This window comes from Pygocentrus nattereri, chromosome 10 (assembly GCF_015220715.1).
Source record: "Pygocentrus nattereri isolate fPygNat1 chromosome 10, fPygNat1.pri, whole genome shotgun sequence".
Taxonomy (NCBI): Eukaryota; Metazoa; Chordata; class Actinopteri; order Characiformes; family Serrasalmidae; genus Pygocentrus; species Pygocentrus nattereri.
The window spans coordinates 25605093-25629589 of NC_051220.1; the positions used below are offsets into that span (position 1 = coordinate 25605093).

The window sequence follows — 24497 nt, forward strand, 5'->3', positions numbered from 1 at the left end:
AGAAGTCGAACACTTTATTTGAAGGTTACCCATGCAGGAAACACACACCATATTGTGTATTCGTTAAGCAGTACTTGAGCATTTATGAACATCATGTGGCAGTATCACAAATGTGACAGAAAGATAGCAGCAAGAGTGAAAGGCAAGGTTTACAAGACAGTAGTGTGTCCTGCTATGATGTATGGTTTGGAGACTGTGGCTCTGTCTAAAAGACAGGAGGCTGAGCTGGAGGTGGCGGAGATGAAGATGCTGAGATTTTTGTTGGGAGTGACAAGGATGGACAAGATTAGAAATGAGCAGAACAGAGGGACAGTGAAGGTGGAGCAGTTTGGAGATAAAGCCAGAGAGGCCAGGTTGAGATGGTTTGGACATGTGTTGAGGAGGAATAGTGGATATATTGGTCAAAGAATGTTGGAGATGGAGCTGCCAGGTAGAAGGAGAAGAGGTAGACCTCAGAGAAGGTTTATGGATGTAGTGAAGGTGGACATGGAGATGGTTGGTGTAAAAGTAGAGGAGGCAGTGGATAGGGCAAGATGGAGGCAGATGATCCGCTGTGGCGACCCCTAAAGGGAGCAGCCGAAAGAAGAAGAAGATGTGGCAGTATCGCAAGATTACACAGGAAGTTTTATGAGGTAAATGACATGTATTGATATAAGGGCCCTTACACTAAAGTGACCAACATTTGTTCCCTTTGTAACATTGATGTGAAGCATCACTTGCAAGTAATAGAGCATTTAAGGTAGAAAGCTAATTAAGAATACCATATATCAGTTCTGTGTGTTTCTACTTGGTGAATTAGAAAAAGAAGACATGGCCGACTCAGTTTTTCACGTTTGCATCTACGTTCAAAGAAAAGTGTAATAAGTTACAGTACATTTACTTTCGGTACTTAACTATATTAATTTTTTTTCTAAGAACAGATGCAGTGCACTTAACCAGGCCTCCATGGCTTCCATTTCTTGTGAATGATGCTTCATAACAATGTTACAAATGGAACAATTGTCCACATGTGTCAGTGCAGTGCCATTTACTAAAAACAATTTGTTATCTTGAGCATATTGGCATGTGCTGTTCATAAATGCTCAAGCATTTGTTTTTGAATGTATGTGTATACGTACTATGATATTCCTATATTGGAAGCCTTCAAATAAAGTGTTTCCAGAGTTTGTTTCCTGTCAGATTGCTGTAGTTGACTAGTTGACTGTGTAGCCTCAAGTGATATGGGACACATTTATCCATTTGCTATGCAGTTAGCCCACTATTGAGGGATCGTGTCATTGTTTTTTACAGCGCAGTGGACATGAATACACCCCTCACATTTCTGCAAATATTTTATTATATTTATTCATGGGACAGCACAATAGATATGAAACTTGGATACAACTTAAAGTTGTCAGTGTACAGCTTGTATAGCAGTACAGATTTACTGTCCTCTGAAAACACTCAATACAGCCATTAATGTCTAAACAGCTGGCAACACAAGTGAGTACACCTTACAGTCAACATGTCCAATTTGTGCTCAAAGTGTCAATATTTTGTGTGATCACCATTATTATCTAACACTGCCTTAACCCTCTTGGGCAATTAAATTGACCAGAACTGCACAGTTTGCTACTGGAATCCTCTTCCACTCATCCATGATGACATCACAGAGCTGGTGGATATTAGACACCTTGCGATCCTCCTCCTTTGGCTTGAGGATGCCCCACAGGTGCTCAACTGGGTTTAGGTCTGGAGACATACTTGCCAGTCCATCACCTTTACTTTCAGCAGGGCAGTTGTCATCTTGGAGGTGTGTTTGGGATCATTATTGAGTTGGAAAATGGCCATGCAGTGAAGTTTCCAAAGGGAGGGGATCATGCTCTGCTTCAGAACGTCACAGTACATGTTGGAATTTATGTTTCCCTCAATGAACTGCAGCTCCCCAATGCTGGCAGCACTCATGCAGCTCCAGACCATGATGCTACCAGCACCATGTTTGGCTGTAGGCAAGAGACAGTTGTCTTGATACTCCTCACCATGGAGCCACCACACATGCTGGACACCATCTGAGCCGAACAAGTTTATCTTGGTCTCGTCAGACCACAGGACATGGTTCCAGTATTCCATATTCTTGGACTGCTTGTCTTCAGCAAATTGTTTGCGGGCTTTCTTGTACATCAGCTTCAGAAGAGGCTTCCTTCTGGGATGACGGCCATACAGTATGAGCACTGACAGGTTGACCTCCCACTTCTTCAACCTCTGCAGCAATGATAGCAGCACTCATGAGTCTATTTTTTGAAGCCAGTCTCTGGATATGACGCTGAACACGTGGACTCAACTTCTTTGGTCAACCCTGGCCACCGTGCTATAGCTAAGTTTTAGGGTGTTAGCAATCTTCTTATAGCCTAGGCCATCTTTGTGGAGAGCAACAATTTTATTTTTCACATCTTCAGAGTGCTTTGCCATGACGTGCCATGTTGAATATCCAGTGGCCAGTATGAGCGAATTGTACCCAAAACACCAAATTTAACAGCCCTGCTCCCCATTCACACTTGAACCTTGTAACTCGGAGTCACATGACACTAGGGAGGAACAACGACACAATTGGGCACAATTTGGACATGTTCACTGTGAGGTGTACTTGTGTTGCCAGCTGTTTAGCCATTAATGGCTGTGTATAAGTAAATCTATACTGCTATACAAGCTGTACACTGACTACTTTAAGTTATACCCATTTTTCATTTCTATAGTGTTGTCCCACGAAAAAATATAATAAAATATTTGCAGAAATGTGAGGGGTGTACTCACTTTTGTGAGATACTGTACATGTCAAATTTATTCTTTTTAATATCCATGTCATATCTCACAAAAGTAAGAAAGCTGGCATGACTAGAATAGAATACATCTTAGCCAAAGCTGAGGCTGTGGAAGATCATATAAGTGGGACTTTCTGCTGACAGACAAGTGCACTCAGTCAGTTAACACTCTTATTCGCTTCCTAAGTCAAAGTTTCCTGTCACCAGACATCTTTGGGGAACTCTGAGGCTGCAATGGCCTCTTAGATCCTCTTTGCAAAGGTAAAGAAACTTCAAACACCAGATATGTCTTTGCTAATTGACTATATTTGGGACAAGGGTAGAACTATGTACATTTTATTTTTGGTTAAACCATCACTTTAACAGACAATCTAGGGTAATTCTGTTCTGTTTTAAACAGCTAGCCAGTTCTAATGAGCCTGTAGTGTTTGAAACATAACAGATTAAACTTGAGTAATGAGACCAGGGTTCTGAAATGGATGGACTGTGAAGACTGTAGCACACAACACATATGCCAGATGTTCTGTGTCAGTGAAATGTCAGTAAAAGCTTTGGTTGATCCTCTTTGAATGACTGTGAACACTGACAGGTTAGATCCCTTAAGGCCACCGTTCACAATCAATTTCAGCCTGGCCTCAACGTTAATGGAAAACACTGCATGTGTTGAGAGATTTAAGTTCAGGCACATAGACCCATGGGTTTATTAATTTGTTTATTTGACAGGGATAGTAAGGGTAACTTAGGAGCTTCAACTTTTAAAACATTCCAGCCTGCTATAAGACTGTCAGAAAGCATTTAAAAACAAAATGATAAAAGTAGAGTAAAAACAGCATTTGCATTTACAGTAGGCTCTTGGTGTTAAGGGCGGTTATGGACCTCATTGTTCCTGTCCTGAATAGCTTTTGCATCCTGCACCATGAGCGCTGATTTTCCTGTCTGTGCTGTCTCCACAGGGAGTAATCCAGCACACCTGCCTTACACATCCTCCTCACACAGAGCACACCAAGCACAAATCAGGATCATGTATCATCGCTCATGCAAGACCTATGTAAAACCACTGTGCGCCCAACTCTTACTAGAGAAAATTTCAACACTAGGGATGTAAAAATGCATCAGTGCATCATGACAAATCAGTCTGGAGGTAGTGATTGGACAATATTTAAAAAGTTATAATCACTTATCACTTATAATCTTCAGTAAGGTATGCACTGATATTTTGGTCAAATTAAAATTTACGAGTTTTTTCTGAGCTAAAATGAAATAAAAAAACAAGTTTTATTCCTATTGTTTGTACTCTACTACTGCATGAATAGTTTCTAACTATATTTCTGAATCAGACCAAAATAATCAGCATTAAAGCATTGTATCAGAATTGAAGCATAAGATTTCACAATAAGTTTAGAAATTTTTTTCTATCTGATGTAACAGAAACACTTCCATTTTAATCAGTGTTTCAGTCCACACTAGGTGTGTCTTGCAGCCGTCAAAACACCAGCCTTTACAACCTGCCATGTTTTTTTTTTTTTTCTTTCCACTTGGGTGCAAGTGCAGCTAAGACTCCATAGAGATCCAGTCAATGACATTTTTTTTGGTAGAATTGTAAACCATTTTTAAAATCATAGCTTACTTAAATGTAATGATCTTGTTGGTGTGGTAGTTTTAGAGCAGCTCCTGTGCTGTACTAATGCTGTGCAGAAGAGACTCTTCTCTGATACAGTAGTAAAATCTTTTGTCATCATAAATACATTTCCTGTTTGTGCTGTTAAGTTTTGAACCCACTGTAAAATTGTTAAAAAATTAGAAAATAAAAGGAAAAAACAAATTTCCACCTGGGGTGGTTATATGATGGAGCTGAGTCAGAAGCAATGTAGGCTGGACACATGGCCAACTTGTTGTATTCCATGGTATACCAACCTCTTCCCACAGACTTCTGAGGAATCAGAAAAATAGCATGCATGTAAGTAAGCCAAGTATAATTTCTCTTTAACATATTCCATGTATTAACAATCTCTGTTATAGAGGCCTTCGGCTCTGCAGTATATTTGGGCTATAATTTTGGTGGATTAGTAAATGGTAAAGCTTTGTAATAATAAATAGAGAACTTGAATATATCCAAGTATCTCCAAAATGGAGATTGTAAAGACGTGTGGAGAAATTTTGCCTTCTTTAATATAAGTTAATATAAAGAGATTTTATTCCAAGGGATTTTGGAGCATTTCATGGAATTTTTCACACAATGTAAAGAAAGACATGTCCATCCATCCATCCATCCATCCATCCATCCATCCATCCATTTTCTAAGCCGCTTCTCCGTCAGAGAGACATGTAGAAAAAAAAATTGTAAACATGGAGATACATGCATTTTCGGATAGTGACAATATCTTATTATCGGTTGCCTGTAAATAATATAAAGCAGAATATGCATTTATCGAGACGTAATAGATATTATAAAGACAACAAAAGTTCTAACTTCTTACTTGTAACACCATTAGAGGGCAGCACTAAGTAATGTTTGTTTGTTTAAGCTTTAGCTGTTTCTGGTGGCAGATCGAAGTATGGACAACTGGGAAGCAAGACAGCTAATCAGCCAGTTTAAGCCACTTTAGGCCGAGTACATTGAACGAAACAACACAATTGAATGGTCAGTCAAATTATTTAAAGGGCAATTAATTGCCAGCTAAAACTTCATGATTGTGACAGCCGTAAATACAGGTTCAGTGCTCTGTACTGTTACCACAGCACACCATAAAGTCATTTGTGGAATACCATACACAAGTACTCTACTCATAACCCCCTGCTCGGACAGTCTCCTGCATGGCTTTGGTAATAAAACATGTTTGAAGGAAAACAGGCCACACAGTGAGCGAGAGGGGAGGCAGCTTTGACTTGGCGCTTGGCTCAAAGGCAGAAAGTTTGTTTTTGTTGCAGTAAGCGACGGTAGTGGTTCTACTGTAGAGAAATCAGGGATGTGAGAGCGCTTCTCTGCAGGGTCAGAGTGCGCCGGCCCCACAGGACGTCCATCACGGCCTGGTTTCATCTCATGTAGCGCTTCTACAGCGGCTTCTGCAGCTGACTCCGTCCTGCTCCTGTCCTTTTGAGCGCTTTCAAATGTTTAAGCAGTGTGTTTTGGTTCGACTTAAATTTCATCAGAGACGCTTTTTCAACACATCTTTTGAAGAAAGGGCCACAGAAATTAAACAGACAAGATCATGTGTTGCTTAACTAAGTCGTTATTTATTTTGTAGCGTCTGGGACGTTCTTTTGATATGGCTGTGTTCCCTTCCTCATTATCCACATTACTGGTCATTAATGTCTCTTGGCAGTGTTTGGACACTTCATAACCATTTGATGAGTTCTGGGACGTTAGGGACACGGTTTTTACATAATGTAGCCTATGTAGTGTTTTCATGAATGCCTCATTATGAGTTTGTGCCAGCGCTCTGTACTGCTGCCTGGCATGTGACTCGCTGGCAGCTTCAGCGCTCCACTTTAGCGCTTTGATCTCTGAAGAGGAGCGCTCTCTCGTCGTGCTGATATGATCAAGCTAAAGAATCTTTGTCTCTTTTTTGGAGTCTGTTCCCATGTGTGTAACAGAACTGAAGCCTTTTCTGCATATTTCGGCTACTTGAAAAAATAGAAATCTTTCCTGTTTTTATTAGTCTTTCCAAGTAGAAAATTAGATAAAAACAAGAACCCTTTAATGTCTATGCAAAGAAAGCAGCTGTTTCTGCAGTTTAATGTAGTCTTAATAACATGATTTCTCAATGCTTTTATTGCAAGGGCTGTTGTGGTGGTACAGAATTTCTCCACCACAATGATTGGGTGCCTTACCACCACAATAAACCCATAGGGGAGGTGGGCTTAATATAGAGACTTACTTCAATAGTGTTTAATACTTCTGTAATATAAAAATTATTTGCCTGTATCTTTGCCTTAGGCTAACTTAGTGAAACCTGCGGCATGCTGTGTATGACTGAATGATAAAATATTAACAGCAGAAATTAGGCTGTTAGGCTAGGTTTAATACCATAAGCAATGCTTCATGGGAGTATATTATATATGCTTTAGAAATGTTGCTCAAAAACTCAAAGCTTAATATTGCACATAAAGAGTCCATGACCACTATAGTTACTTGCCACATGTGGCTGATATAAAAGGCTACACTGATTGACACAGAATGCACTGGAAGCATTAGCAGTGCATTGCAAAAATGGCACGGTTCCCCTTTCTGGTTTATAATGTAATTAGCTGTGCACCCATGGAAGTACAAAAGAAAAAAAAAGGAAATGTATGTGACTATAGTAGTGACTTGCTCACAGTTAAAGTTGGCATTAACCATCGCAGTGGTGTAGCCCTATTTACTGCATTTATTTTTTGATACATAAAGAATGTGATGTAACATAGATGAAAATTGTGAGATCTTAGAACCATTTTCAGTGGTCTTTCATTGTTATTCTCATTAAACAAATCAATAGTACAGTCTTAGTGATTTGAATTCCATCGAATGTGTGCACACTGTTGGTCAGAAACTATTGTACTGAAGAAGCTTGTGTTGTATGCAGCAGGTTTTAACGTGCTAAGAGGTACAACACCAAATCTCTGAATGTATTTTTGGCGAGATTAGGTATGATAGATTTAACAGAAAATTATGGTAATAAAAAGAACAGAAAAAATGAAAGAAGATAAAAGCCAAGAATCTAGGCAGAACTTTTTGTCACTAGAATTGGATATTTAAACATGTACACAAACATACAATAGGAGTATGAGGAAGAACTGTTGACAAGAACCAAGATTCAAATGGACAAACTCTTTTATTACAGAGTGTCTCTCAAAGCCTATGAAAGAGATGACACACAGGTTTGAAGTGGAGTCTGTCAGGCCAGATCACATTATCTCACAGTAGATCTACTGTGTGTCCAGGAAACTGCCAGAAAGCTTTTACATTGGTCAGACTCAGCCACTGATTTATCCCTGAATGAATCGTCTAGATGAGATCACTTTTATCTGAAGAAATGACATTAGACCCCATTTTCCACTACAAAAGCCATTACGCTTATGCAGCTGTCTCTTTGATATGGAAGATGCAGGTGTCCATCAGCAGTCTTGCAGTGCTGGTCTGGTCTATTCCTCTGCACATGGATCCTGTGCAAGAATCTGAGACAGTGGCATGTCTCAGGCAGAGTTATTAGGGCTAAGAGGCCATTGCCATTAAACTTTACAGGTCAAGTTGAATTCCCTCTGTCTGCCTCTTTGTAACTGGTCTGCATTTTTCATCACTGCCGCACAGACAATTGGACAAAGGCCTTGAGAGCAAACTCTGTCACACATAATCTGTCTCTTTCATGCAAGTTCTTGGAAATCTAGAGTACAAAGTGAATGTTAAACCTTTAAACTGCAAGGGCCTGTATGTAGGCCTACTCCTCAGCTCCTCACTGTTTTAATATTACATAACTTGCATATTAGTTTCAGAGTAGTTACTAGTGCTGGGTGTTGTGCTGAAAAAATATTACAGTATATTTTCCATATTATTTGATATTGATAATGATTATATGAATTTGCTTACATTACATGCTGTACACATTTTATAATGTACATCTTAAATATGAATATTTGTTTAATATTCGTATCATCTAGTGAGAGAGCATGACAGACCATCACAGTGAGCAGCTGGAGATGGAGTAAGGCTTGAGAAGTGGACGCAGAATTACCCTGGTGATTCCCCTGACATTGTGTATGATCCACTGTCATGAAGGAAATGGAGACCACATTGTACAAGAATATTTTTTGACCTACCCTCATAGGTGACTCTCATATTCAGTCACTGTGATGAGCCTGATTATGCACTTTCTATGTTGTAGCATCTAGAAGCTCATTTAATGGCACCTTTCTTTCAATTCCTGTTTATCCTGAGTCAGTACTTTATAATATAATGTATTAATCTCTCGAGATGGTTTAAAATACAAAGATTCAACCTAGCCCTAAACTACAAAGAACAGTTTGGGGAAAAAAAAAGACTTGATCTACGTCCAGGAAACCACTTTCATTTTTCTGAATTTCCTCTAATCAGCCTCTGATTTATAGTGTACCTGATGAATCATCTAGATAGGATCACTTTTATCTGAAGAAACGACTTTGAAATCATTTCAGCACTGTCAAATTCATTGACTCTGCTATGATTCACATCTGAATCACATCTGTGAATCACTTTCCCTGACTTAAACTAAAGAGGAGTTTTGTAGCTATTGTACTGTACTGTTTGTGGCTGCAGCTGTGTCACACATGCATTATCACAGACAAGAGCTACCCAGGCCTCCAGGCAGCAGTCTTGACTGTGAGTGAGTGAGGATAAATGTTGCATTGCTTCATTGTGAATCTCAAAAATGAGCCTAGTCATTATTCTGAAAATGTTTCTGTAATGTTTGTATATACACTAGGGTTGGGATGTGATGGAATAAGCATTTGTATTCACAAGGAATTGAATATGAATATGAATATATGTCACATTTCAGTGGTCTTTTATTATTATTCTCATTAAACAAGTCACTAATAAAATATTAGTGATCTGAATTCCACTGAATGTGTGCACTCTATTGATCACATCTAACCATGAAGGCAGCATTGTGCTTTTTTTATATATAACCCAACCATCAATGGAAAGGGACCACCAGAGGATGACTTCTGAAGAAATATTTTTTAGATTGTATACCATAGTCAGGACAGCAGTGGTACCACCATGGTAAAAGCATGTTAGTGTGGTGGTGCTGTCTCTCAGTGTCTCTCCTGGCCTGAGAACAGTCTGCATTGTACATTCTGAGGTATTGCAGAAAAAGTTTTTTTTTCACCCAAGCAAGTAAAATTGTCAAACGGAAGTGGTGGTTAACAACCATAACATGTCATTTCAGTCACTTATTTCTTGGGTTTCTGAGGGTCATTTCTGATTCCCGTTTTACATAAATATTTTAAGCTGTCGTAGGTTTAGTCTGAGGTTTGTTTCTCTGAAGTAAAATTCTAAACGTGTGACCAAAATTAAATCATCCTGAGTGATCAGAACTTGACTGTTTTCTTGATTTTTTTTTGTAATCCTTAAACAGTTTTTATGTGTTTTGTCTGTCTTCTGTGTTCCATTCCTGTGTCATTTTTGTTTAGTTCCATCTGGGTTTTTAGTCTGTTCTTTTTTTTTGACTTCTGTTTTAAGTTGCATTTTAATTGCAGCTCAGGCTACAGTGGAAGACTTCCAGATCCGGCCTCATGCTCTCTATGTGCACTCATACAAGGCCCCCACCTTCTGTGACTACTGTGGGGAGATGCTGTGGGGCCTCGTCCGTCAGGGCCTCAAATGTGAAGGTACTGAATCCACTTCAGAAACACCTTGAAATACATGCAGTTAATACAATTTTAAATTGAAATTGCATAGAAAGAGTAAAATGGCTAAATGCTCTATGTTTTCTTGACTGGTGCCTAAATGATATAAAAATTCTGTGGCTGACTCACACCGGAGCTAACAAGTCTAATAACAGATATTCTCTTTTCTCTTTTTTGTCATAAAATGTAATTCTCATGCTAAAAATGAAGTTTGGATGCCTTATTTTTATAACACTTTCATGGTGATATTTTGTGTTCAGATTCAGCATTAGGCCTGTATTGTTATCATGTAGTTAAACAGAGAGTGTGTGATATTGAGCTCTCCAGTAGCATAACTGTTTTAAGTTTTACCCTGTCATTTTTTAATTATTAAAAAAGGTGGTAATTATCAACAAGTTATCAGCAAGCAGTGTAATGATGCACAAAGTTTGATATCTTGACACAGTACATTTTTTATACAGCAAAGTTGCACACAAGTGGCATCTAGATTCTGAACAGATCTAGATTCTGTTCAGTTTTTGATATTTTGTATGCTAAAATGTTAATGATTCTACTGATTCTAGCTCTAATTATAGATAGAACACAGATTGTTTTTTATCAAATTAAAAAAAATGTTCTTTAGTAGAACTTTGTCGGTGCCTGCTGTGATGCTCTCTTTTACAAAATAAACACCAAATATCACAACCTCTAGAATTATGTATTTATTTATTAAAAGCTCTACAGATTATTTGAGCTTGGATGAATGCATAACGTGAGCAGCATCCCATTGCTAAACACTTTACTTGGATAGGATGTACCCACATGCCTAGTTTTGTTTGTGGACAGTGGTCTCCACTGAAAGTGATAAATAATGAAGAAAAGAGAGACAATACATATTTTCAAGTTAATTTTTTTTCTATATGAATTGGAATTGTTGCACCCTTATTATTCGTCAACCACTATATTGGTCAGACCCTAGGTCTTGACTGTTAGTATTAAAGCAAAGGTTTAGTGAAAAATAACCCAAATGTAGATGGTCAGCCAAGATATATTTGAAATCTGAAGCTTTAGTTTTTTTCTAGTAGAGCTACTAATGTAGCTAGTAAGTAATGAAGGCCTGTAGCTACCAGGTTAGCATCTTACAAAACTGCATGCCTTCATCATCACACATTTGCAGTAAATCTTGTTGAAATGTTGTCATCTCAGATAGTTTTTTATGTGGTTTCTGACACATAAAAATGGACAAAAGCTACTGCACATTGCTAAGAACAGTGATAGTAGCCTGTACTGTTGTTTTTTTTCTTGATGTGGTTTCAGGCAAGTGTGTGATGATTTAGGCATAGAGTTAGCACAGTGCTAACCTAGTAGCCATAAGCTTCCATCACTTGTTGTCTACATTAGCCTTGTAGCTCTAGTACAAAACTGAAAAGCAAACACTGGGCAACAAACATGTCTTGGCTGACTGACTACATTTGGAGTAAGGGGGAAATACTCTACATCTATCCATCCATTTTCTAAGCCGCTTCTCCGTCAGGGTCGCAGGGGGGTGCTGGAGCCTCTCCCAGCAGTCTTCGGGCGGAAGGCAGGATACACCCTGGACAGGTCGCCAGTCCATCGTGGCGCCATACTCTACATCTATATTTTACCAAACCATCACTTTAGTGGTCTAGCTGAGTGTACAGGCAATACCCGGAACAACATGTGCACCACACACACCTCAGATCACAGACTTGCCTGCACACCAAACAGCAAGCGTTAAGTGCTTCCCAGACAATGCACTGAACACCCTGATTCAGTGTTTCTGGCAGAGGACACAGACTCAGGCACACGCTGTCGTGCTGCACTGGCCTCTTGTCCACTCCATCCAGCCAGCTTTTGAAGCTAAATTCAGGGTCTTTTTGAATGTAGCTCAGTGTCTGTATGCCAAGTGTTGGATGTGGCCTTCAAAGGCTGCAAAGCAAGCATTTGCTGCTGCTGTAATAAGCTAGGCAGATGGATACAGGCTGCTGCATCACACTCTCTCTCCCTGGAGAGTCTTCTGAATATGCCAGCAAAGCAGCTTATGAAATATATATTTAATATAGAGACTTAAATCTCACTAAAGCTGTATCTAAATGGTTTTGAATGCGATCTGAAAGCTCTGCTCTGTTTTTTTCCTAAGCTCTTTCATGAGGTGATACTATTGCTGATACTATTCATTGAGACAGTAGATATGGAGCCCTCTAGTGGATGACTAGGATAACAGAGACCAAAGAACAAAGGATATACACTAACCAGCCACTTTATTAGGTACTGTTCAGTTGCTTGTTAACACAAACAGCTAATCAGCCAATCACAGGGCCGCAACTCAATGCATTTAGGCGTGTAGAGGTGGTCAAGACAACCTGAAGCTGAAGTGCAAACCGAGCATCAGAATGGAAGAAAGGTGATTTAAGTGACTTTGAACGTGACATGATTGTTGGTGCCAGTCAGGCTGGTCTGAGTATTTCAGAAACTGCTGATCTACTGGGATTTTCATGCACAACTATCTCTAGGGTTTACAGAGAACGGTCCGAAAAAGAGAAAATATCCAGTTTCGTCCAGTTGTGTGGACGAAAATGCCTTGTTGATGTGAGAGGTCAGAGGAGAATGGGCAGACTGGTTTGAGGTGATAGAAAGGCAACGGTAACTCAAATAACCAACCAAAATCTCTGAGGAATGTTTCCAACACGTTGTTGAAAGTATGCCATGAAGAGTTAAGGCAGTTCTGAAGGCAAAAGGGGGTCCAACCTTTTACTAGCAATGTGTACCTAATAAAGTGGCCAGTGAGTGTATGTCAAGTCCACCAAAAGTATATCTATATTTTTCAGTGGTTATTGAGGACTTAAAAACACACATAGCTGTATTGAATCCAAATGCTATCAACTTTTCTATCTTTTAAACGAATTTTGAACTAATCATCCAGTGCCACACATAGCATGAGAAGCATTCTGTGATGTATGTGCCTGTGACATGTTCATGTATTCTCAGGTTGTGGGTTGAACTATCACAAGCGATGTGCCTTTAAGATCCCTAACAACTGTAGCGGAGTGAGAAAGAGGCGGCTGTCCAATGTGTCTCTACCGGGCCCCTCGCTGTCTGTACCTCGACCCCTGCCAGCAGAGCACTCTGTGGTAAACCTAGATGAGGTGAGGAGTTCTTGGCCTGAGATAAGAAAGTGATGGCGTAGTACAATGTCAAGTTAATGCCTAAGTTAATCTCAAATGTAGTTGATCATCCAGCATTTTTGGTGTCTGAAGTTTGCTTCTTCAGTTTTGCACTGCAGCTACGAGGCTATTGTAGCTAACTACTAATGGAAAGTTGTATTCAACCAAAAATGCATGCCTAAATCGTCACATTCTTGCTTTAAACCACACAAAGATATATATGTGTGTGTATATATATATATATATATATATATATATATATATATATATATCAATGGATAATATACACTGCTCAAAAAAATAAAGGGAACACAATATAACTCCAAGTAAATCAAACTTCTGTGAAATCAAACTGTCCGCTTAGGAAGCAACACTGATTGACAATCAATTTCACATGCTGTTGTGCAAATGGAATAGACAACAGGTGGAAATTATTGGCAATTAGCAAGACACACTCAATAAAGGAGTGGTTCTGCAGGTGGGGACCACAGACCACTTCTCAGTACCTTTCTGCTTTCTGGCTGATGTTTTGGTCACTTTTGAATGTTGGTGGTGCTTTCACACTCGTGGTAGCATGAAACAGACTCTACAACCCACACAAGTGGCTCAGGTAGTGCAGCTCATCCAGGATGGCACATCAATGTGAGCTGTGGCAAGAAGGTTTGCTGTGTCTGTCAGCGTAGTGTCCAGAGGCTGGAGGCGCTACCAGGAGATAGGCCAGTACACCAGGAGATGTGGAGGAGGCCGTAGGAGGGCAACAACCCAGCAGCAGGACCGCTACCTCCGCCTTTGTGCAAGGAGGAACAGGAGGAGCACTGCCAGAGCCCTGCAAATGACCTCCAGCAGGCCACAAATGTGCATGTGTCTGCACAAACGGTTAGAAACCGACTCCATGAGGATGGTATGAGGGCCCGACATCCACAGATGGGGGTTGTGCTCACAGCCCAACACTATGCAGGACGCTTGACTTTTGCCAGAGGACACCAGGATTGGCAAATTCGCCACTGGCGCCCTGTGCTCTTCACAGATGAAAGCAGGTTCACACTGAGCACATGTGACAGACATGACAGAGTCTGGAGACGCCGTGGAGAGCGATCTGCTGCCTACAACATCCTTCAGCATGACCGGTTTGGCAGTGGGTCAGTAATGGTGTGGGGTGGCATTTCTTTGGAGGGCCGCACAGCCCTCCATGTGCTCGCCAGAGGTAGCCTGACTGCCATTAGGTACCGAGATGAGATCCTCAGACCCCTTGTGAGACCATATGCTGGTGCAGTTGGCCCTGGGTTCCTCCTAATGCAGGACAATGCTAGACCTCATGTGGCTGGAGTGTGTCAGCAGTTCCTGCAAGATGAAGGCATTGAAGCTATGGACTGGCCCGCCCGTTCCCCAGACCTGAATCCGATTGAGCACATCTGGGACATCATGTCTCGCTCCATCCACCAACACCACAGACTGTCCAGGAGTTGGTGGATACTTTAGTCCAGGTCTGGGAGGAGATCCCTCAGAAGACCATCCGCCACCTCATCAGGAGCAGGCCCAGGCGTTGTAGGGAGGTCATACAGGCACGTGGAGGCCACACACAATACTGAGCCTCATTTTGACTTGTTTTAAGGACATTACATCAAAGTTGGATCAGCCTGTAGTGTGTTTTTCCACTTTAATTTTGTGTGTGACTCCAGGCCTCCATTGGTTAATAAATTTGATTTCCATTGATGATTTTTGTGTGATTTTGTCAGCACATTCAACTTTGTACAGAACAAAGTATTCAATGAGAATATTTCATTCATTCAGATCTAGGATGTGTTATTTGAGTGTTCCCTTTATTTTTTTGAGCAGTATATAAAGAAATTTATTCATATATTTCATACACCAAAAAGTTGAATGACATTTTCTTATTTGTATAAAACTATTTATTTGTGAAATTGGTTACTAATATGTGACCTGATACATGAGACATGGTCTTATCAAAGATTTGAGGTAATCATGGCAGAGAGGTACATACAGGGTGTTGTAAGCCCAAACAATCTCCAAAGAAAATGTGTTTTTACTGCTGTTTTATCATTATTCACATCACAGTTGACTACATTTGGGGTAAAGCGAAAATTTGAGTAAATTGTTTTCACTATTCCAGACTTTTCCTTTACCTCACAAGCTCTCAGTGCTTGGCTGTTTCACCCTGTCACTCAATATATTATGTGCACTCATTTATTAATTTCTGCATGTCTACTTAGTATATATTGTAATAAATAAAGGCATGCTTGGCCTTTGCGAAGTGAGAGGTCTGTTTCATTCAAATATGCTCACAGAGGCTGAAAAAATTGATTAAAGACTGACTTTTGGCACTATCCACTGAATAGTGTAAACCATATTATAAACTCATGAACCTGACCCTGTCTGTACAGGCTAACCCTTTATGGAATTACTAGACATTTGAGTGTGCATTCCTTTACTTCCAGTAAATGCAGTTGTTGACATCGCCTATTTTGGCTCTCCATAACTGAAGTACATGGATTTAGGATGGCACAAACTCTCAGTATATATTTCACTCTTTGTATGTATTATCTTACACAATGTAGTAAATTAGCATTTGCTTCTGCTGCAGTGTCACAAAGCCATTCTTTATGAAGTGTCTAAACAGTGTGTATGAACTGCTCCCTTTCTTGCACAGTTATGTCAGAACAGAATCATGCAAAAAAAAAGAAGAAGAAGAAAATTGAGCTCCTCTTAACTGGTCACTGTTCAGACCTTGTGCAACTATCTGTCTGGAATGAACCCAGTGCAGAGTATGTTCTTTTGTGTTCACCCTTATGAAAGGTCATTGGAAATGGAATTAACTTAATCAAATCAAGCCTCTGTGGATTCCTTTCTGTGTTGTTGTGCCCAGACTCTGTGTGCGTGGAGAGGGCCAGGCTGAAGATTTTTTTTTTTTTACTTCTCAAAGGCTGAGTCAGGTTTTATTAAAGCTCCGTGGGCTGTCTTGAAGTGCTAACAGTTAGAACATAAGTACAGAAAGTTGAAAGATGTAATGTTTGGATTTTTTATCACTTAGCTCAGTTTCCTATGAACATTACAAACAATTTAAACCATGTGTTGAGCAATATGGGAAAGTCCTGTAATAATAATTTGTCTGCCGTGTCTCCAGGTTGTAAAAATTATTTTTCCGACTCTTTTCACCCCGGTGAACCCCCAGCAGCAGCGCTCTCATCAGGAAGCGGGGAAACGGATCCCGTCCTGGAGTGGCCGGCCCATCTGGATGGAGAAGATGGTGCTGGGGAGGGTCAAAGTGCCCCACACCTTTGTCATCCACACCTACACACGGCCCACCATCTGCCAGTACTGCAAACGACTGCTTAAAGGCTTGTTCCGCCAAGGCATGCAGTGCAAGGGTGAGCCTACACTTCTCCCTGGACTATGTGAATATAAGTGCCAGTAGCCTGCAAGTATGTGCATGTGAGCATTTTGGTTTCTCCAACGTATGCTCGGCATGTCAGTAAAACGTGGTTGAAAACAATTTTAAGGATGCATCAAAACAGCCTAGCTTGTAATAAGTAACTCAGCCTCACTGTATTCCCTCATACCCCCGCCCCCCCAGACTGTAAATTCAACTGCCACAAGCGATGTGCATCTAAGGTACCGAAAGACTGTCTTGGGGAGGTTCTCTTCAATGGAGGTATGGCATTAGCATTGTAATGGTATATCGGTTTGTTAGTTTGTACTTGTATTTGTCACGTCTTACGTGCTGTATGTCTTCTTTCAGAGCCGGCTAGTCCAGGCCCAGATTCAGATACCACTATGGAGGTGGACAGCAGTGATGTAAACAGTGACAGCAGTAGAGTCCTGGATGACTCTGAGGAGCCCACTACTCCTGATGACAAGATCTTCCAGGGCTACCCCTTCACAGACCAGGAGAGTAATGAAGAAGCTGTGAAGACTCCTCAGATCAGGTACGTATTTATTATTTATTGTTCTGCATGATGTAAAAGTTCAAAAAACACTTGCCTTGGTTTAACTTAAACCCTACTTTGTGTTAAAACACTATTCTTGTGTTATGTAGTCCCTTGACTGCTTTAGTTAAACCAAAAAATTAATCTCCTTCACTGATAAAAAAATCTTTTCTTAAAATGATAGTTTGATGGTTTGAAAGATCAGATTTTCTTTACCAAATTAAGTTGGTTAAGACATGTTTGGTGTCAGAAATTAAAATTTTCCTCAGCATAGGTGGCATTTATATCATGACAAGCAGAATGTGAATTGGTTAGCTTTTATCCATCAGGTTAAGGAAAAACACATGTAAATAAGAGAAGGCAGAAAAGGTATCATGGGATTCAAACAAGAAAAGCTTTACCGGCATAGTAACATCTGTAGAGGGCAGTGGTGAGTAATGTTGGTTTGAGCTTGAGCTGTGTCTGTGGACAGTTGAGAGTTACTAAGAATCAACATCTAGAATTCAAGATGGCTAATCAGCTTGTGCTTTAATAGTTGCATACAATGAACAAAAGACAATTAAATTGTTAATCACAAATTATATTTATGACAATTAATTGTCAGTTAAAATTTAATGTTTATGACATGACGAAATGTTAAAGCCTGACCAAGCCAACTGTCGGCTTGGACACTAAACATGTAATGACTAATTGAGTATATTGAGGGTAATGGTACGATTAGGGAATATATGATATTATTAGACTTTTTCCTGGGATTCAACTTAATGAATCTTAGAGAAATTAAATATAACAATGCATATTGTGATTTGTGTATATTGTGTCTCGTATAACAAAGAATTATAATCTAATTTATAATGAACCTAATTCATTCATCTAGGTGTTATACTGCATGACTGACAGTGTGAATGATATTTTGTTATTTCCAAAAAATAGCTTTTAGACAACTTCAAAATTACAGCATGTCCAACAATTCACAATAATTTACCTCTCTCATTTTTTTTTTGTCTTCCTTTAGTCCGTCCACTAGCACTAATATTCCACTGATGCGTGTGGTCCAGTCCATCAAACATACCAAGAGAAGAAGCTCCACTGTGGTTAAAGAGGGCTGGATGGTGCACTACACCAGTCGAGACAACCTGGTAAGATCCCCAACAGCTGCTTTCATTCCCAGCTTATTAAATTAAACATCTGAGATGGTAGTACACCTTCAAAAATAAATGTGGATCCATCTTAATACATATTTAATAAATGTTAAGAAAGAACCTGAAATCTTTGTTAATTCAATTCAGAATTATGGTTTTTAGACTTTTACTAATGGTCATTACTAAAAATATTTCTAAAATGCATTGGTTTCCTCAGAGAAAGAGACACTACTGGAGACTGGACAGTAAAAGCCTGACTCTGTTTCAGAATGACTCAGGAGCTAAGTTCTACAAGGTAAGCAACATTTTTATTAGTTCATTCTGTAGTATGAAGGTCGAAAATTGATTGCTCAAATGCCCCATAGGTCAGTAAAATTTGGTTCGTTTTTCATAGAGGTGAAGTCAGTGGAGTAAATGGCACAGAATGTCCCCTCCCCCGCTGCCCTGGTTTCACTTTATGTGATGTAAAATTTCACTGTAGTCAAAGTGGAAGACCTGGCAACACTGACAAGGGCAAGCTCTTTGTTGTTACTTGTAGTGCATCTGAGGTCATTCTAGCATCAAATGCTAACACACTTTAGCCTATGGTACCACTGAATTTCAGTGTCATTTAGATAGCTGAACAAACTTTCTCCAGATAACTGATTTACTTCTTAGTAACAAATGCGATTCTTGATTTGAGTAAATGTACTGTCAGGGTTCGGGTTAAGGAGGAATGTGAGGGGATGCATGGGGGTTCCCCCTTCTTTAAAAAAAAAAAAAAACACTCCAGAATGAGAACTGCTTAGACGTCTTAGCGCAATGTCACTGCCTGCAGTGTTGTTAACACTACTGTGAATTATGTCAACATGCCTAATATTTTAACTTATTTTACTGGGAATTGCTGGGGAGAATTTTGTTGTAAAATATATACATCTAAAATAAAATGCTGGTTAAAGAGCCATTGTTTTGGCCACTGCATTGCATTGCATGTCACCACTGTGCAAAAAAAATAATAATAATTTTTGTAGATTTCTATTTTTCTACATAATTTTAACACAGCAGCTGTTCCTTCACATTGTGTGAAAATTACATGATGAATGAACCAATAGAAATGGTCCAAAATTACTCTGGAAAAAAATCTTTTTACATTGACTTCCATTACAAGCTAAGAGTGTTTTTTTTTTTTTCTTCCCTTGAAAAATAATAGTTTTGGATATATGAGGTTTTGCTCTATTAGCAGTGACATATTTGATGGCATATATGAAACTGTCCTCCCAGTCGGTCTGATTTTTTTTTTTTTTTGACCACTCACTATAATACTGTTGCAATTAACCTCTTACATTCCCAGCTTTACTACATCCTAAAGGCCTTTACACACCAAACATGATTTATTCTGTTGTTGGTAAATGAAACTGAACACCTATATGTGATAGCTGATCACTTAAATGATGCTAGCTTGCTTGCAATTCTTTGGAATATGAAAAGGCAACATTTTTTTCTCTGTTTGATATTTGCAAACTTTTGCTGACAACATGAACTCACCAGTTACTGCTCCTTAAATCTCTGTTCTCCTTTAACTTTTCCAGAATGTTATGTCACCATTTGCCCTTTTTGTAAGGAGCAAAAGACATCTGTGTCACTTCAAGACATTCCGACTAGCCTTTTATTATTCAGTTACTACATGAACCTCAATGCAAATAGGATGAGTTATTTCTAGGTTATGGAAGTGTATAATAAATGTCCATGAAATAAAGGGTTACTTTATGATGATTAAGCCACATTAAAAAATAAATTCCTTCATCCACAGCTAAAATCCTTTCTGAATGCTTTCTGTATGCACTTGTGTGTGTGAACATAGACAGAGACAAGAATGAACAAGTGGCACTATTGTGTCAAATTAGACCTAAACCTTTTAATATGTAGCTGGACACATGTAATTACACATTTTAAATCTCATAAATGTAAGCTGTTGTATTTAAACATATGCTTGAAAGACAGGTTATAATCTCTCTGTAGAGCCTTGTTAAAAGCAAATAATAGAGTAGGGTATGAGGCGGTTCCTTATAACAGTAAGCACTGTAAAAGCACGACAGTGTGCTGAGTCTCTGGAAGAGAAAATGTGACTCTTTTCTTATAGTTTTGTCAGACATATTGAATGGTAGGTCATCTATACATATTATATAATAATTACTCATGAATGTAGAAAAACCTAAGCACCCACAGAAATGTATCTAAAACCATCACACCTTCAGAGACAAGTACACACGCTCTCTTGTGGGCAGCCCCCCCGCTGTGCGTTTTAAGAGGGAACTCCAGTGAGTGTCTGTAACCTTTCTCTAACACACCAAGTGTGTCTCACAAGTAAAACCAAGCTCAAGAAAGCCCACACTTCAGGCCAGTGGAGGGGAGTGGGTAAGGCTGATTTGCAGACCACTTTATTAACATGTAAAAGTCTAGAGGTGCTGACATTTTTGCTTTAGTATTTAAATGAATTTGCATAATGTAGGTACACAGTTGGTTGCTTGCTGGACGTTTTCCTCATGGAGGAATCTATGTGGACGTAGAGTGCCAGAGTACTTATCCTTATATTAATTCCATTGAGACAGATATATTATAGTCTTATAACCTTCTTGCGTGAGACAGCTTAAGGGTATTTCCTACATCTCTGATCTTTGCAAGTACACTCTTTACTCAATTGAGGTATCTTTTGAGTGGTCAGCTAAGGGATTTGACTCTTGACATTAAACCCTGTCAACACTAGGTTTATCTTATTATCCAGTAAGTACTGTTATCCAGTAACTGATATGTAAGTTATATTTTGAAGAACTGAGTCCCAGTGTTAATATACTGAGTTAAGAGGAATGGTCTTCTCTCTCTCTTTTTTTTTTTAAACATTTTTTATGCTCATTCCATGCTTGCTGGTGGTCATGTGTCAGTCATAAGATAAAGCGCTGCCTCATACACTGTTTTATACATTTGGAAGTTGTAAAAGTGTTCTTTTGAAGACACAAGCCCTGTATTTTTGGTTTCTCTGCCTCTTTTATAGGGTGTGGGGTCTTCAGTTTTGTCTCCAGATAAATGCTCCTCACCCAGACCACTCCCATTTAGTGTGTAGTGACCACCCCAGCACAGTGGTAGCTGTGTGTCGCTGGCTGCAGTCCGCCAGGCTCATGCACATTCAGGCACACACATAGTCATGGAGGCTTATGGTGTGCTGCCTTGTAATCATGAAGCACTTCAGTGGGCTAGGTCACGTGGTGCACATTCTAACCACAAGCACTTGATCTGAAGCGCAGAGAAGACCACTATTGGTCACAGCTACCGTTTCAGTCTTTCACTTGAGACTGAGCTGGGAGCTGAAAAGAGGGCGGTATTTAAAAAGTCTGTCAGAAGCAAGGCTGCCTCATTTGACTTTGAAAAGTCAGAAAGCATATGAGCACATGAGCTTCTAGTGAAGCGCACGCTTAGATAGAATGAAGACTCTGGACTCTATGGTGTACAGAAGTGTGCTGCATTCTAAGGATTTAAAGGTACGCAATGGAAGAAAGTTCTTTATTAGGCTTTTTGTCAGGAGTGGTGTGGCTGAATAAATAACTTTGCTGTATAATGTAAGGCTACATAAGGTACTGTGGTTATTACTTACCCTGAAAATGTACTTTTCTTATTTATCTTTTTATTATTTATCCATCTATTATCTACATCATTATTTAGTTTGATGCAAGGCTGTAGTTTAGATTTTCTTTGCATTATCAGTCTCTTTCACAGTGTTAATTAGACTTTAAACCTTAGAGGTCTGGATTGTCATGTTGCGAAACAATAGATTAAAATGACATTTTTATATGTAAATACATAGTTATATATACTAATTATATGGTTAGTTACATTGTGAATTACAGTTGTCTGCTCTTCCAAATTTGGTGAACTTCTCATTTTATCTTATTGTTTTAGTCATTTTCTTTTCTTTTCTCTGTTTTGTCTTTTTTGTGCTCTTATTTTTTTATTTTTTTATTTTATTACTTAAACTCACTATTAGTTTGTAAAGCATTTTGAGCTGATTTTTGTGTGAAAAGTGCTCTATAAATAACATTTATTTATTATTATTAATATTATTATCTGTTTCAATGTCAAGCAGTGGCAAAAAGATGGTTTCTTTCTGCAAAACAAGGCTTTTGCATAATAATTTTAAATACATTTTTAAAGTTTCAAATTTGCACTTTTAATGGAATTTCTTTTACTTTTTTGAGGGTCTTTTCTGTTTTGCTTGCAGGAGATTCCTTTGTCAGAGATCTTGCAGGTGGAGGCAGCGCAGGACTTTGGCAGCCTAGCGCTAGGGAGCAATCCACACTGCTTTGAGATCATCACTGCTACTATGGTTTACTATGTGGGGGAGAACATGGGTGGGCCCCACCTTCACATCCATAACCCCATGCTGGCGGCATCTGGGGTGGGCCTGGAGGTGGCCCAGAGCTGGGAGAAGGCCATCCGCCAAGCCCTCATGCCTGTTCCAGTCACACCTCAACCCAGTGTGGGCTCTGCTGCTGGTCAGGGCAAGGACCACAGTGAGTACAATAATTTAAAGAGTTAAAGATATGCATATGTGTTTGAGGTAGAATTTGTGTCTGCGTAAAATCAGGTTGGGGAAAACATTCTTCATATTACACTATATTGCCAAAATTATTCACTCGTCTGCCTTCACACGCATATGAATTTGAGTGAGATCCCATTCTTAATCTGTACGGTTTAATATGGTGTCTGCCACCCTTTGCAGCTATAACAGCTTCAACTCTTCTAGGAAGGCTTTCCACAAGGTTTAGGAGTGTGTTTATGGGAATTTTTGACCATTCTTCCAGAAGTGCATTTTTGAGGTCAGACACAAATGTTGGACAACAAGGCCTGGCTCACAGTCTCCACTCTAATTCATCCAAAAGGTGTTCTATCAGGTTGAGGTCAGGACTCTGTGCAGGCCAGTCAAGTTCTTCCACGCCAAACTCGCTCATCCATGTTTTTATGGACCTTGCTTTGTGCACTGGTGCGCAGTCATGTTGGAACTGGAAGGGGCCATCCCCAAACTGTTTCCACAAAGTTGGAAGCATTAAATTGTCCAAAATCTCTTGGTCTGCTGAGGCATTAAGAATTCCTTTCACTGGAACTAAGGGGCTGAGCCCAGCTCCCGAAAAACGACCCCACGCCATAATCCCCACTCCACCAAATTTTACACTTGGCACAATGCAGTCAGACAAGTACTGTTCTCCTGGCAACCGCCAAACTCACACTTCTCCATCGGATTGCCAGACAGAGAAGCGTGATTCGTCACTCCAGAGAACACATGTCCACTGCTCTACAGTCTAGTGGTGGCGCTTTACACCACTGCATTTGACGCTTTGCGTTGCGCTTGGTAATGTAAGGCTTGGATGCAGCTGCTCGGCCATGGAAACCCATTCCATGAAGCTTTCTACGCTGTTCTTGAGCCTATCTTTAAACCCACGTGAAGTTTGGAGGTCTGTAGCAATGGACTCTGCAGAAAGTTGGTGACCTCTACGCACTATGCGCCTCAACATCCACTGACCCTGCTCTGACATTTTACATGGCCTACCACTTTGTGGCTGAGTTGCTGTCGTTCCCAATCGCTTTCCACTTTGTTATAATACCACTGATTGTTGACTATGGGATATTTAGTAGTGAGGAAATTTCACAACTGGACTTGTTGCACTGGTGACATCCTATCACATCCTATCCTGGAATTAACTGAGCCCCTGAGAGCGACCCATTCTTTCACAGATGTTTGTAGAAGCAGTCTGCAGGCCTAGGTGCTTGGTTTTATACGCCTGTGGCCATGGAAGTGATTGGAACACCTGAATTCAGTTATTTGAATGGGTGAGTGAATACTTTTGGCAATATAGTGTATTCATATTTGTGTTGTCTAATATTATTATTCATATTCTTCAAATGTAAGAAAACTAAACTGGGCTTTTGCAATTATTACTTACTGTATGAAGTATGCAATCGATGACAAAGTACATTTCACAAGAGGAAATATGAATGCTTTTGAAAAGATTGCTTCAGAATTTTCAGTTTCATTTGAGATCTTTGATCACTGGAGCATGC

The 24497-nt window shown here is 39.6% G+C and overlaps 1 protein-coding gene across 5 annotated transcripts in view; it reads left to right on the top strand.

Moving 5' to 3' along the window:
• The window catches only part of prkd3 (protein kinase D3), a 66866-nt gene that overhangs the window by 32896 nt on the left and 9473 nt on the right, over window positions 1-24497 (top strand). Inside the window, exons 4-11 of one of the 5 annotated variants that reach the window (XM_037541923.1) lie at window positions 9945-10142; window positions 13149-13306; window positions 16515-16710; window positions 16917-16994; window positions 17082-17268; window positions 18284-18407; window positions 18628-18705; window positions 22660-22951. In XM_037541923.1, coding sequence (XP_037397820.1) covers window positions 9945-10142; window positions 13149-13306; window positions 16515-16710; window positions 16917-16994; window positions 17082-17268; window positions 18284-18407; window positions 18628-18705; window positions 22660-22951 — 1311 coding nt within the window. Of the gene's footprint in view, window positions 1-9944; window positions 10143-13148; window positions 13307-16466; window positions 16711-16916; window positions 16995-17081; window positions 17269-18283; window positions 18408-18627; window positions 18706-22659; window positions 22952-24497 lie in introns of all 5 variants that reach the window. The other 4 variants (XM_037541924.1, XM_037541925.1, XM_017711871.2 and 1 more) reach the window with 4 other exon arrangements.